Raw genomic sequence first — 12435 nt, 5'->3', positions numbered from 1 at the left:
TGGAACACTCAAACTATCCATAAGATCACACCACAATGAGAGCTCCAACCCATGTATATAATAAACTTTCAACATCTTCATTATGAGGGGAAAACATAACCTACATGTGCATGTATATACAGATGTAAATTCTTCATGGATACTATTGAGTTCACTGTTCCCAAGAAAAAGAAACAGACTTTCACAAAAATAATTTTTTGAAATAAAGCAGAAGAGTTTTGAAAAGTGCATCATACTCATATAACAATCCTTTAGTATTAAGGATTACTGCATGGCCTGCACTTCCCTGAAGATCTACAGCAAAGTAAAGACAATCTTACTAATAGAAGCCCTAAGCCCCTTTAATTAGAAAGGTGATGCATCCTATGTAGCTGTCAAGAAGAAAAATGGAGCCTTATAAGCTCTCTGATCCATATTTTGTGACATGAAGACAACTATTATAAGCAGTTGCATGCTTTTATTGTCTCTCAGACACAGAAGAGAACGTTACATAAACTTTTTTTTTAGAGACAATTTAGTCACAACGCAAGGTTAGGACAAGAACTGCCACCAGATAGGCAAAAAAAATAAACTCCATTACGCAGGTTTCTGTTATAGATGGGAAGATGAACCAGAGGTTCATGTAATGAATGCTTGACTTACAAACATAGACCTTAACCTATGTCCTCCCACAAATACTTTATTCAGTAAAACGGTCATGCGTCACTGTCTTCCATCATTATACTATTATTAGGGTATAAGGTAAACAAGTTGGCAAAATTAATAAATGAATTGTTCATTCTTTGCAATAAATGTAAATACCTCTGTTAAATATTCAAAGGAGCCAGAAACTGGATAAGCCTTAATAACAAACTTTGCTACTGAAGGCATATTGATAAAGCCCTTCCAGATGAAATTCAGGCGTGCCAGAAACAGACTTTCACATTCCACAGTACCAGGTGTTTCTGACCTAAAAAAAAGACGAACAAAAACTCACTTGGTTTACAACATGATATATCATGCAAGACAGTGTAAATCATCATTTTTCTTTATCACAGAAATGCAGTATTATCAAGAATTTTCTTTTTCAGTTAAGCATATTTGAGGGTCAACAAAAAGAGACCAGCAGTCAACCACGTTTCTCATCTTCCAGTGGAGTACCTCTGTGGTACAGGAAGGACAGTCAGATAAGCAGCACATTAGTTCACTAATCTATCTTTTAAAAACAGAGGAGTTGTTTAGTCCAAGAATTATCAAATGCTACTGAAGAGGACACAAACACGCACAGGTGCTGCAGAGACAGCAGTATCTTCCCCTGATAGGGACAAGATGACAACACACTGCCTGCTGGCCTATCCTGTTTTTCTATCTCCTACATTTTGTGCCACCACTGTCAGTCCACCACCTGAACGCCTATGTCACCCTACTCTCTCGTCCCACAAACTGGCTCCTCATGTCTTCTCACCTATGCATCATTTCCACACCTCCTGTAAGTGCCTCCTCCCAATTCCACCTATAGAAAACCATTTTTCCTCCCTTTGAAAAGAAGCCTCAGTTTTGTCAACAAAGCAGCTGAAAAAATTAATGGGATGACTTAAATAATTTCACAGGAGAGTGTTTCTCAACCTGAGTGTTTCCTTATGAAAAAGATTACACATTTCAACATTTCCCAACATGTTGCTATCAAAATATACTAGGCATGCTATTAGCAGTTTTAAGCTGCTCAGTAGTACCAGATATTGTGCTGTTACAGTAACAGGGTAACCTACGTTTATTTCTGTCTACACTGGAAATTACCTTGAATCTGCTGTAAGCTATTCAAAAACCGAAGTTCACTGTCCTTAGTAAAAGATCACACTGCCCTGATTAAGGCAAAATTTCAGCATGAACTCTGGTCAATTCTAAATAATTGGGAGTTGATGTTTTTCTAAAAAAGCCTCCCTCAAACCAGAAAGAAAGTCTCATAAACTGCAATTTCCTTTTTAGCGAGTAGCAGAGTGTGGAAGAAAATGAAGAGAGAGCTGACAGCAAATACAACAAAACATCAAACAAGCTGCTGTTACCCGTCATTTCTAGAAAAGCACTACTTTGGAATTTGAAACTAGCCTGATTTATCAGTGTAAATGCTCTGTTTAGAGCAATCTCAAATTCTCTGAATTTATATATACACAAATACAAAGGCACACTCATTTAAATGAAGCACTATACATACTACATGCCTTAACAGCAAAAGGCAATATGAAATCCATATACTGATTTTTTTTGTAATATGAACTCTTTTTAAACCTTGTTGCACCACAAAACATTGTTTTCTTGGGGAAAGTAAACTATGTGGTAATTAGAAGTTTGCAATGACAACAATGTATGTAGCATTATGTATATAAATGCACATCATTTACTCCAGCAGAGAACTCTGTTCTTAAAATGTGTACAACTCCAAGTACCCAAATGGATTAATGAAATGCCATTAAAAAAGCAGCTTTAGACATAGTAGCTTAACACGATTAATAATGTCTTTCATTTAAAAATACTGTTTCTACAGCTTATATTACTTTGGGAGAGGTGTGAATGATTTTGATGAGTCTTGCTTATCATCTTCCAGTAATTCTGAAGCTAAAATACTTGATGTGGAGGAGAGTGCGTCCGCAATGCTCTCTGCTTCATTGTCTGACTGCTTCCGTGCAACCCCAACAGACACCTTCACCTTCTTCGCAGAGAGGTCATCAGTAGGTGGTGCCATTCGGCCTGCACAAAAGCAAGTGCAATGGCTTTCATTTTTTATTAAAGAAACAAAAAGAGGACTTCCTCTGAACACAAGGAAGACACACCAGAAATACTACATATTGCCATTGAAGTGGGATAGGATAAGAAACTCACATACTTCACATATATTTATATAATGTATAAATTAATACATTGTATATGTTTATACAGTATTAAACATAAATTTGCCACTGCAATGGCATAGGATAAAGAAATGAGGAATGAACAGTAGTATGTACATCCACTATAGGGATTTCACTCTCTGAAGCTGATTTTTTTAAAAAAGAAGACAAGTTTATGCCAATAGACTATCCTTTTAATAGTCTCTTCTGTAAATTATGAAGTAAAACACTACTTCCATAACTTTGTCAGCAAACTAAGTAAAAATTCACATGTATTTTAATTCTTGAGGTATATTGATATTTATGACTGAAAATTATAGAAGCATGATCTATTTATTTTCATGTGCTTTCCCAAATTACCTATGCAGATTTTGCAGTTTAGATCAAAGAGATGATTTTTATGTTGACTTGTGGTGTCCGGAGATGCAGATTCGTTTATTTCTTTATCCTTTTCAGCTTCCTCTGACTTCTCAAATAACTTCATATTAGGTTCCTAAGAAAAGTCAAACACATTTCAGTTAGCCTTTTTTTTATCCCTCTTCTAATATTCCTAATATTCCTTAAAATTTTTATGGTGTTATCCTCCCTTCAGACATAAACTTCCTTCAGCTGTAAAGTTCTATCACAAAATCTACAAATGCATTACAATAACTAATCAGTATTCTCAAATATCACAGAATGAACAAGGTTGGAAAAGACCTGTAAGATCAAGTCCAACCTATGACCTAACACCTCCTCATCAACTAAACCATGGCACTGACTGCCATGTCCAGTCTTTTTTGAACACATCCAGGGACAGTGACTCCACCACCTCCCTGGGCAGATAATTCCAGTGCCCAATGACTATTTCAGTGAAGATTTTTTTTTTTTTTTTTATCTTTAGGTAACATTTAGAATATTTTCTAATTTCTACTTTCTGTTTTCTACTACTTCATCATACAGTCACAGACACAACATAGAAGGAAGGGAATCAACAAAATCACCAGGCCAAGAAGATAAAAGAAAAATTAAACTCAAACCAGACCTAACAGGTAATTATAGACCTGAACAACAAAATCATAAACGAAACACTTTATAACCATGTTGTCTATGAACTAAATACACTGTAGTGCCATGCTTTCTTTTCTACCTGAATTTCCATTACTTCCTCTTGTTCTTTCATTGGTGTCTCACTTTCTATTTCTATTTCTCCTTTGTGAGTAATTTTTGTGATAGGTCTTCTTTCAACCTCCCTCTGCTCTTTCTCAATCATTTCAATTGTCTGTGAAAACAAGAAGCTATGTGTAATTATTCCCATACAGTAAAATTTGGAAATCCAGAAATATAAGAGCTAATAGTATTGCAATTAGGAAACCCTCCAGGAAGAAAAGTAAGACATTCTTATTTTGCAAGTGTCAAGAAGCTTCATAAAGGAAACATGCAAGCAGCCTGTCCAACTTCTTCTACAGTGTAGAAGCAAGTACTTACCAGGCATGCATTTAAATAAGTCATAAAACAAACCTTCAACCCTAAATTAAAGTACTGGCAATTCTGATTTCCCAAGAACTAAAGAAGAAAGAAAAAATACATCCATTCTTTCCCCATAATAATAGGGACAAGGTAAGATATAAATATATGCAGATTTGTATCATTTTTCAAGAGCTTCTTTTTAGTACATAAACCTAATGCTTCACCTCAAAAAACAAATCTAAAGGTATTCTTAAAAATAATGGAGATGTTAATTCTGATCAGCACTGCTGCTTTGCTTTCTTGCAATAAAATAAAATATATAAAGCATTATTTCTAACATTGCCTCTTAAAGCACATTTCCATTTCTTACACCAGGAAGGGGTTGTGCTGGCTGTCCCAAATATCTTAAGCCTGATTTACTAAGGAAACAAGGATCCTATGATTGTTTTATCTGCCCAAAAAATACCAACATACTTTTAAACATCCTGGGGGGGAAAAAAAAAAAAATAGTGAGTAGCAGTCTCAATGCCTTGCTTAAATAGTAACATGAAAAATACCATCAGACGATACATTCCTATTTATTTTACAAGCTTATAGTAATTTTGAAGCATTTCTCTGAAATAATTGGGATCCTTCAGCAATCTTTTGAGCAGCATACACTTTTGTTTGGAAGATATTTCTCATAGCAGTGGAATAGTATTTTGCATGGTCTGTTTTCAGAATTTCCCTGATGTTTATAAAAATAAATGTAAAAAAGATCCACTACAAAAAATGGGCTTTGGATAGATACAGAATAAACAAACTTTTCATTCTTTATAGGTCTTTGAAACAACTTCAAGATAATCAACAACTGTTTTTGCATAGAAAGTACCAAAAGTTATCATGACTCATAAACAGGTCTAGCCACAATGTGCAATGACAAGGAAAAAACACAGGAATAATTACTACTGCAATGCACACTGCAGTCTCTGAAACAGCATCCCACTCTACCTTATCAGTTATTACCAAACATTCATTCTGAGCACACAGATGAATTTACACTAGTCAAATATCGTGCTTTTAGGTTCTATGATGTGGAATATAAATACCAAAGATTCTGTCAACATAAATCCACATTTTGTAAACTACAAAATTTTTAATGATCATTTCCAAGCAGCTGCAGTTATCGTCAGACTAAATGCACAATAAATGGGGCAATGTGTAGCAAAAAGGAATTTTCTATAAAAATAATACAGGTCCTCTTATTCCTGTTTCTCCTTCTAAACTCTCAGCACAGTTTTAGAGAGTGACTTTCTGTTTCAAGAAGTCATGCTTAAATTAACCTAGTAAACTTCCTACACTTTCTTGGGTTTTTTTGTTTCTTTGTTGTCCCTTTAGGCTGCTTTTTCGACTGGCAGATCAGGTTTTCAGCTCTGGATTTACTTCTTGGGGGCTGATTTGTAACGCTTCAGCAGTAAGTTAGAAACAACATCAGTCTGCTTCGGTTGGGTTGTCCAAAAAGATCTCTCTCCCTCTTTAAGAAACTGGTGTTTATAAAGCTCCAGCAACAGCTTTAAAATCTTGCGGAAAATAAGGACAAAGAAGCCTTCACTCTTGAGACAGAAAAAAGAAAGAGCAAGCAGCAACAAAGTTGCAAGGTAACGGAAAGTTCATGGTTTCCTCCTTTCAAACTCTTGACTACACTTTCACTTCTGTCCTAACATCTTTGGATTTTCAATACTAAATTAATTATAGACATCCTCCTGCTTGGTCAGAGCTGCTTTGTGCAACATCCATTTTGTTCTTTCTGCATACACTTAACCTGCAAACAGAAGTTAAACATGCTTAGGTTATAAAATAAACTACATAAGTTGACAAATCTCACATGTCTGTTTTCTCTCTGTCTCCAAGCAGCCAGTTCTTTCGAAGCCAGTTCTTCTGGGCTCATTTTTATTAGATGGTCAGGAGTAACCTCCCCTTTCAGTACTTTCTTAAATAATATCTAGAAGAAAGAAGAAAAGTAACTATTTCTATCAAGACAAGAACAGCTTGAAGCAGGAAATAAATCAGAGAAGTAACATGCAACATGCTCTGTACAGTTAAATGGAGTGTGTGGGTTTGTAATTATCTCCACTGCAGGAAGCAGTACTAGATTTTATAACATAAAAAGCTTCATTCCAGAGCTCCATTTATTCTACATAACAATGTATCTACATATACCCTTAATGATCCAATGTATAATTAACTACCATTTCAAAAGAGAAAGAGAGTTTATGCCCACTGCAGCAGTAACTCAGACATTTTGCTGGTTTTTTTGAAAAGGTGCAAATCCTCTGCATCATACAAGAAAGAGAAGAAAGTACCAAAGAGGATATCTGTGCTTCTTAACTAAATGAAGTCCTAGGGTAAAAAAAAGACAACGAACTAATTTAGCAGTATGAGCAAAGAGAAAACAGAAGTTAGCTGTTAGATAAAAGTTAACATAGAAGTTCTTACAATTTACAGTTGGCTACCTGTAAGGGCAAAATACTATAAACAAAGCAACTTGATCAGAATAACTGATAAAGGACAAAAGACAGAAGCTGAGGAGGTATGATTTTGAACAAGGGGTTCATAGAAAGCAGAATAGAGAGTGAAGACCAAGCTTGAGAAATCTGGGTGTGAAAAAGCACAGCGAGAAGATCCTGGACAGAAAAACAGTAAGTGCAGTAAACATCAAAGAATTATGGGGGGAACAGGAATATCTAAATAACAGATCAGTAGTAAAGACAAACACAAACTAGGCAGGCTGTATCTACTACACTTTAAAACCAAACAAAAAAAGGTACACTGGGAGCAAGGAGTTGGAGAATTAATAATGCGGAAGAACACAGAGGACACTGAGTGCCCAAAGAGCAAACAAAATTATAAAAACAAGGAAACCTAAAAAAACTCCCTGAACAGGTTAAATTGCAGGAGGATTTATAATGTTTCTATATTGAAGACTGTTCCTTTAATCTACAGCAAATCAATGATTTCTGCAAAGGACAACAGACAAATCACACATACATTATTTTTAGGATCTTTCAGATTGAACATTAAACTTCTGTACTTGTTCTTATACTTTGCGTCAGTGTCACGAAAAAAAGAAAACAGCTCTCTTTCAATCCTTGTGGCAACTTTTGCTGCTCTCTCCTCAGGAATCTTTAAACTGGAGTCTGTCAATCTGTAAGAGAACACAATGGCAAAAATTACAAAATACATCCAAATAATTAACAGTTTTTCCTCTGCCTTCCAAATGAAAATATTCATAAACACAAATTAGTAATTTAATTTCTTAATATATCTTTACCTTTTCATCAGAATTTCCTTAAGAGATTGCTTAACACTTTGTCTTATCTGATCAGCAGAAGGTTTGGAAGCTGGCACAGTTGGCAGGTGTGTTGCACTAATGGATCCTTTCTCATTTTTCTTTTTCTTAACTTCTTGTTTCTCATGCATACCTATCAAAACACACAGTTAAAAATTCTAAAATCTGAAGTAACTTTATTTATAAACTTTTGCCGCTGATGGAATTACTTTCATGAAGTTTTACTTCTAAACTGCTAAGAATTGACCATCAAGAAGGAGTGGACCCCAGGATGGATGGTTTGTGTTTGGTTGGGGTTTTTCTCTTCTTTGGTTTGGATTTTATGTTACTTAGATTAATACAGAATAAAAACTTCCTTAGCAGAAACAGGGGGTTTGCCCTTTGACCTATGGTATTTTCTTCTACACTAAACCAAGATGACCAGTGCTTATTAGCTTGATCTTAAGGATGATTTTTTGACTCTGAATTTTTGTAACAGCATAGATTAATTTTTCAATGAATAAACTGAGAAATAATATACGATGAAGCACATATAAGCATAATAAGCTTTACTTTAAAATACCATTTTACATTAAACGTAGCATTTCTGCATCTGTTAGCCATCAAAATTATTTCAATTATCTCATCTTCTGATTCAGGTAACACGCAAGGTCATTTTAAGTTTTGTGTCATACATAATAAAAATAATGGATAACTAATCAAACTAAAATCATTAAAGCCAAATTACTAATTTTCAGAGGGTCAACTGAAAGCTCAGTTGTGTCAGCATGTGAACATGTCACGAATTTCCAGCAGTACCCTTCTATTTAGGAAAGCATGGGAAATAAATAATACTAATTTTTTCACTTTATACTCAGAAAAAAAGGAACAAATTGAAGACTGATAAAGATTTCTAGAATGCATCAGCATTGGCCAAAGACCAGAAGAGCTAAATTATATTTATTTTTAGACAAAAATTCAAAGCTTGAGTTTCAGAGTAAAGACACAGTTCTCACACAAAATCTCACTAGCTTTGCTGCTGAGATTTCTGTCCCAAATCACAAAAACTTCACATTACAACGATCTGAGAAGAAAAATCCTTCCTGGAAGGAAGCTGGGGAGAGGATGGAGGTTGCTGTGAGGGAAAGTATGTCCCTTCAACTTTTCGAATGACGTTTAGAGGAAAATCTGATGACTCAGCAAGCAATATAATGTTCCCCTTTGAAATGAGTTGATAAAATTATTTGTCAATTTGTGCAAAAGCCATCAGTAAGTCAAAATATAATTTATACAGCACTGAAATCAGTTTTATATATACAAAGCATTTCATAGTATTTTATGAAAGAGTATTTCAAAGTCTCATGCAATGTAAAATAAAGCTTAGTACAGAGAGGTCGATGTACTTTTCCTCCCACTTTTGATTATGTGAGCATCCTCTACTATTGAAACAGCAAACACACATCTACCTAGGACACATTTACCTACTAAAAAAAACTTTAAAAGAAATGAGAAAAAAAGATCATAAATGTTATGGGAACAAACAGCTCTTCAGATCATCATCACTTCCACTATGGCATGTGATTTGAAAAACTGATGCCATAAACAAAGTTATCATCCTTTACTGTTACATAGATGTGAATTGCAGCATGGAGGACATCCCCAAACATTGGTACCTGATTTTGTGGACCTTTCCACTGTACTAATGGATTCTTTACTTATTTTTTCATTTTTATCTTCAGGGGACCGCCGAGGAATTACAGCAGTTTGTGATCCTTTCCGAGCAGGAACGTGCTGCCCTTTTTTAGTATCTGAGTCTCTGGACTCCGGTAAGTTCTTCCCATCCCCAGATTCCTGAAATAAACATTTACATATGTAAGCATGCTACTGAATGCTACAATCAACCTCTACGTAATTACCACATTTTTCCCATTTTTTCCTTTTTACACTGTACAATGTATACCCTGGATGTATGTGCCACCATATAATTTTCTAAAGAGTTACTGAAAAATATCCCAAATTACTGCCAAGCATTGCTTAACAATCTCTCTTAAATATTGGCTCAAGATACAGCACAGGCAATTTGCATTTAAGCTCTGTGTTGGAAAACCACTAAATTTGCAGTTATTCTAAAAAAGTCAGGGATACCAATGAACATCCCTTAACCAGTTTTAGCCACAGAGGCCACTGATGTTTAGAAAGCATATGTAAACCAAAATTAAAAAGAACAGCTTACATTCCAGAATTTCAATACTACTACTCAGAAATAAGATAGGATTACTGATGATTGTTATCATGAATATGACATTATATACTAACACACTAAAGAACTGTCTCAATAATCTTTGCAAATTATCCTTTGGTTAGTAAAATTAAAAAGTAGAAAGGCCCCAATCAAAGCACTAGGCATTTTTTTCTACATACAACCTGAAATAAAAACAGGTTTAACTAAAAATACTGTTATCATATTGTTTTACAGATATTTTAAATATCTGCAGCTTATAACATACAACAAATTGACAGATGTCCTACAATGCATTTAGAAATCTGGAAGAAAAATGCGTTAGGTTCTTCACCATTTCTACATACACCTGTATGTATAGGTTTAGATACACACTCAGGAGTAGGACTTCAATGATCCTTATGTGTCCCTTCCAACTCGGGATGTTCTATATCCATGTCACATGCACATATCCCTGCTCAATGTAAGAAGAGTTTAGCCATACCATCTTGAAAGAGTCAAGCCAGTTAGAAAATGAAGTAACTTTGCAAATAATTTAAGTTTTAGATTAGATTCACAAAGACATCTGAAACATGGTCTATTAACTGGCAGTGGGACAGGCAGAAACCTTCTAACCCCAGTAATTAAGAGAACTTAAACCATTAAGACTCACCCGTCTGAAGATTTTGACTTTGTGCTTCCCAATGTCCTCTGTTTGCTTTGTTTTTTCAGTCGTATTTTGATTACAAGTAGCTGTTTGCTTCGATACCCCCAGTTTTTCACACTCAATTGCTTTTTCTTCTTTATGCTCAAGTTTCACTTGTGTATCTGGTACATTTTGATCAAAACACTCCATTTTTTTGTCTTCTTCAGCACAGCACTTCACACACACATACTCTTTATCTTCTTCACCCATCTGCTGTGCTTGAGAAAGGCTCAATCCAACACAATCACCATGAAACCAATCATCACATCTACCACAACCTACCATAAACCTGAAAGCAAAATAAGATGTAAGTCAGTGAAAACTGTGAAAGAGGACTATGAAAGATACAGCACCTTCAGCAGGATATACCATACTTGTTTTGATTTGTGCATCTCAACAATCTGTTCTTACCTAGCAAGCAATTTTCTTTGGTGCTTTACATCCATCTCCAGCCTTACGACATGGTATGATCTTCCTGAGAGGTATTTTTTTGGCCTTTTTGCTTTTTACAGTAGTCCAAGAGACTATCAAAACCTCACTGTTCGTCTAATTTGCTTCTAAATCCTACCAACTTTCTTTTCAGACTACTATTAATGTTCTTATGAATGTTAAAAAGAAAACCAAAAAACTCTCAGAAACAGTAAACTTGTTTGAAAAGACCTGAGAATTTTCTTGCAAAATATTACCTTCACTTTCCTACAAATATGATTGTCATCATTCATCACAAACACAGCAGCAGCTGCAATCTTCCACAGCAGTATGAGGTCTTTAAATGTTTTGACAAACACAATGGGTACAACCTAGTCTAAATTAGTTGCTACTTTACACCTCATTCCTTAGACCACTATTACTAAATTATTTCTAGAAAGTTGTTTTTCATTCTCTTTACTGGTGAATATGGGGCCAGGAGTTTGGCTTCCAAAACCACCTGTCCAGCTTGCAGTGACTGTTTTCTTTTAAACAAGGTACACACTTTTGTGCTACTCAGCTATTTTATCCAGAGCTAATAGGTATTTAAGGAATGTTTCAAACACCAAAATGACTATATTTAAAGGATACCCTTCAACTCACAAGTCACTTAACTGCATTATTTTAAAAACAGAATCAACTTTAGGTACAGACAGTATTTTCAAAGCATTGTAAAGATCACCTGGTCTAATCTAAAAGCATAATTTCTGACCATTTAGTGGAAGCATTTTGAAAACTTCATCAGGTATTATGAATACCAAATTGCACCGATAGGTACAATTTCTAGTCCAAGTATTTGGGAATGTGGAATTTTAAAGTTCCACAGGCTAAAAAAGTCTACTTCAGAAGACTTACATGGTAGGAATTATTTTTTTCAAATACTGAACCTGGCAACAAGGAACAGCTTTCAAATGATGTAGGAAGATCTCTTGCAATATCCACTTACATTCTCTTTCCCCTTTTATATTTTGGAGGGGGGGGAGGGGGGCTGGGGCTGGTTGTTGTTGGTTTGTGTGTGCATTTTTCTTTGCTTGTTGGGTTTTTTGTTTAATTTTTATTTCTTTCTTCTTTTCATTTTGTTTTATACTTACATAAACTATGTTCAAGATATGTACTTTTACACATAGTCGGGATGATGAAAATCCAGAAAGACTGCAAGTGTATTAAGGAAAGTGCAAGTTCTTTGTTAATACTGAAAAATTATTTACTGAATTTCTAGGTTTTGAATTTCACAGAAGACAAACCTGACTTAAAAAGTAATTCAGGAAAACCTGGTTGTTTCAGCAATACATTTAACAAGCTAAATACAGTGACCTGAAAACCCTATTTCTTTAATCTAATACCTTATAGATCTCTTCCATAAGATGATTCTAAGCAAATGATTCCTAACATATGTATGCCCCTACTCAGGCTAGGATCTGCT

At 34.9% G+C, this 12435-nt stretch overlaps 1 protein-coding gene across 5 annotated transcripts in view; it reads right to left on the bottom strand.

Annotated features, from left to right (window-relative positions):
- Nucleotides 1-12435, bottom strand: part of PHF3 (PHD finger protein 3) — a 49666-nt gene that overhangs the window by 7307 nt on the left and 29924 nt on the right. For 4 of the 5 annotated variants that reach the window (XM_048297576.1, XM_048297578.1, XM_048297577.1 and 1 more), the window contains 9 exons: nucleotides 10512-10833; nucleotides 9294-9471; nucleotides 7624-7774; nucleotides 7341-7497; nucleotides 6178-6294; nucleotides 3994-4125; nucleotides 3225-3357; nucleotides 2532-2724; nucleotides 802-949 (listed from right to left, as the gene is read on the bottom strand). In XM_048297576.1, coding sequence (XP_048153533.1) covers nucleotides 802-949; nucleotides 2532-2724; nucleotides 3225-3357; nucleotides 3994-4125; nucleotides 6178-6294; nucleotides 7341-7497; nucleotides 7624-7774; nucleotides 9294-9471; nucleotides 10512-10833 — 1531 coding nt within the window. Of the gene's footprint in view, nucleotides 1-801; nucleotides 950-2531; nucleotides 2725-3224; nucleotides 3358-3993; nucleotides 4126-6177; nucleotides 6295-7340; nucleotides 7498-7623; nucleotides 7775-9293; nucleotides 9472-10511; nucleotides 10834-10955; nucleotides 11970-12435 lie in introns of those variants that run through there. The other variant, XM_048297580.1, reaches the window with a different exon arrangement.

The sequence above is a fragment of the Corvus hawaiiensis genome, chromosome 3 (genome assembly GCF_020740725.1).
Source record: "Corvus hawaiiensis isolate bCorHaw1 chromosome 3, bCorHaw1.pri.cur, whole genome shotgun sequence".
Taxonomy (NCBI): domain Eukaryota; kingdom Metazoa; phylum Chordata; class Aves; order Passeriformes; family Corvidae; genus Corvus; species Corvus hawaiiensis.
Note: the sequence above shows the minus strand (reverse complement) of the source record. Positions and strands in the feature narration are given on the sequence as shown.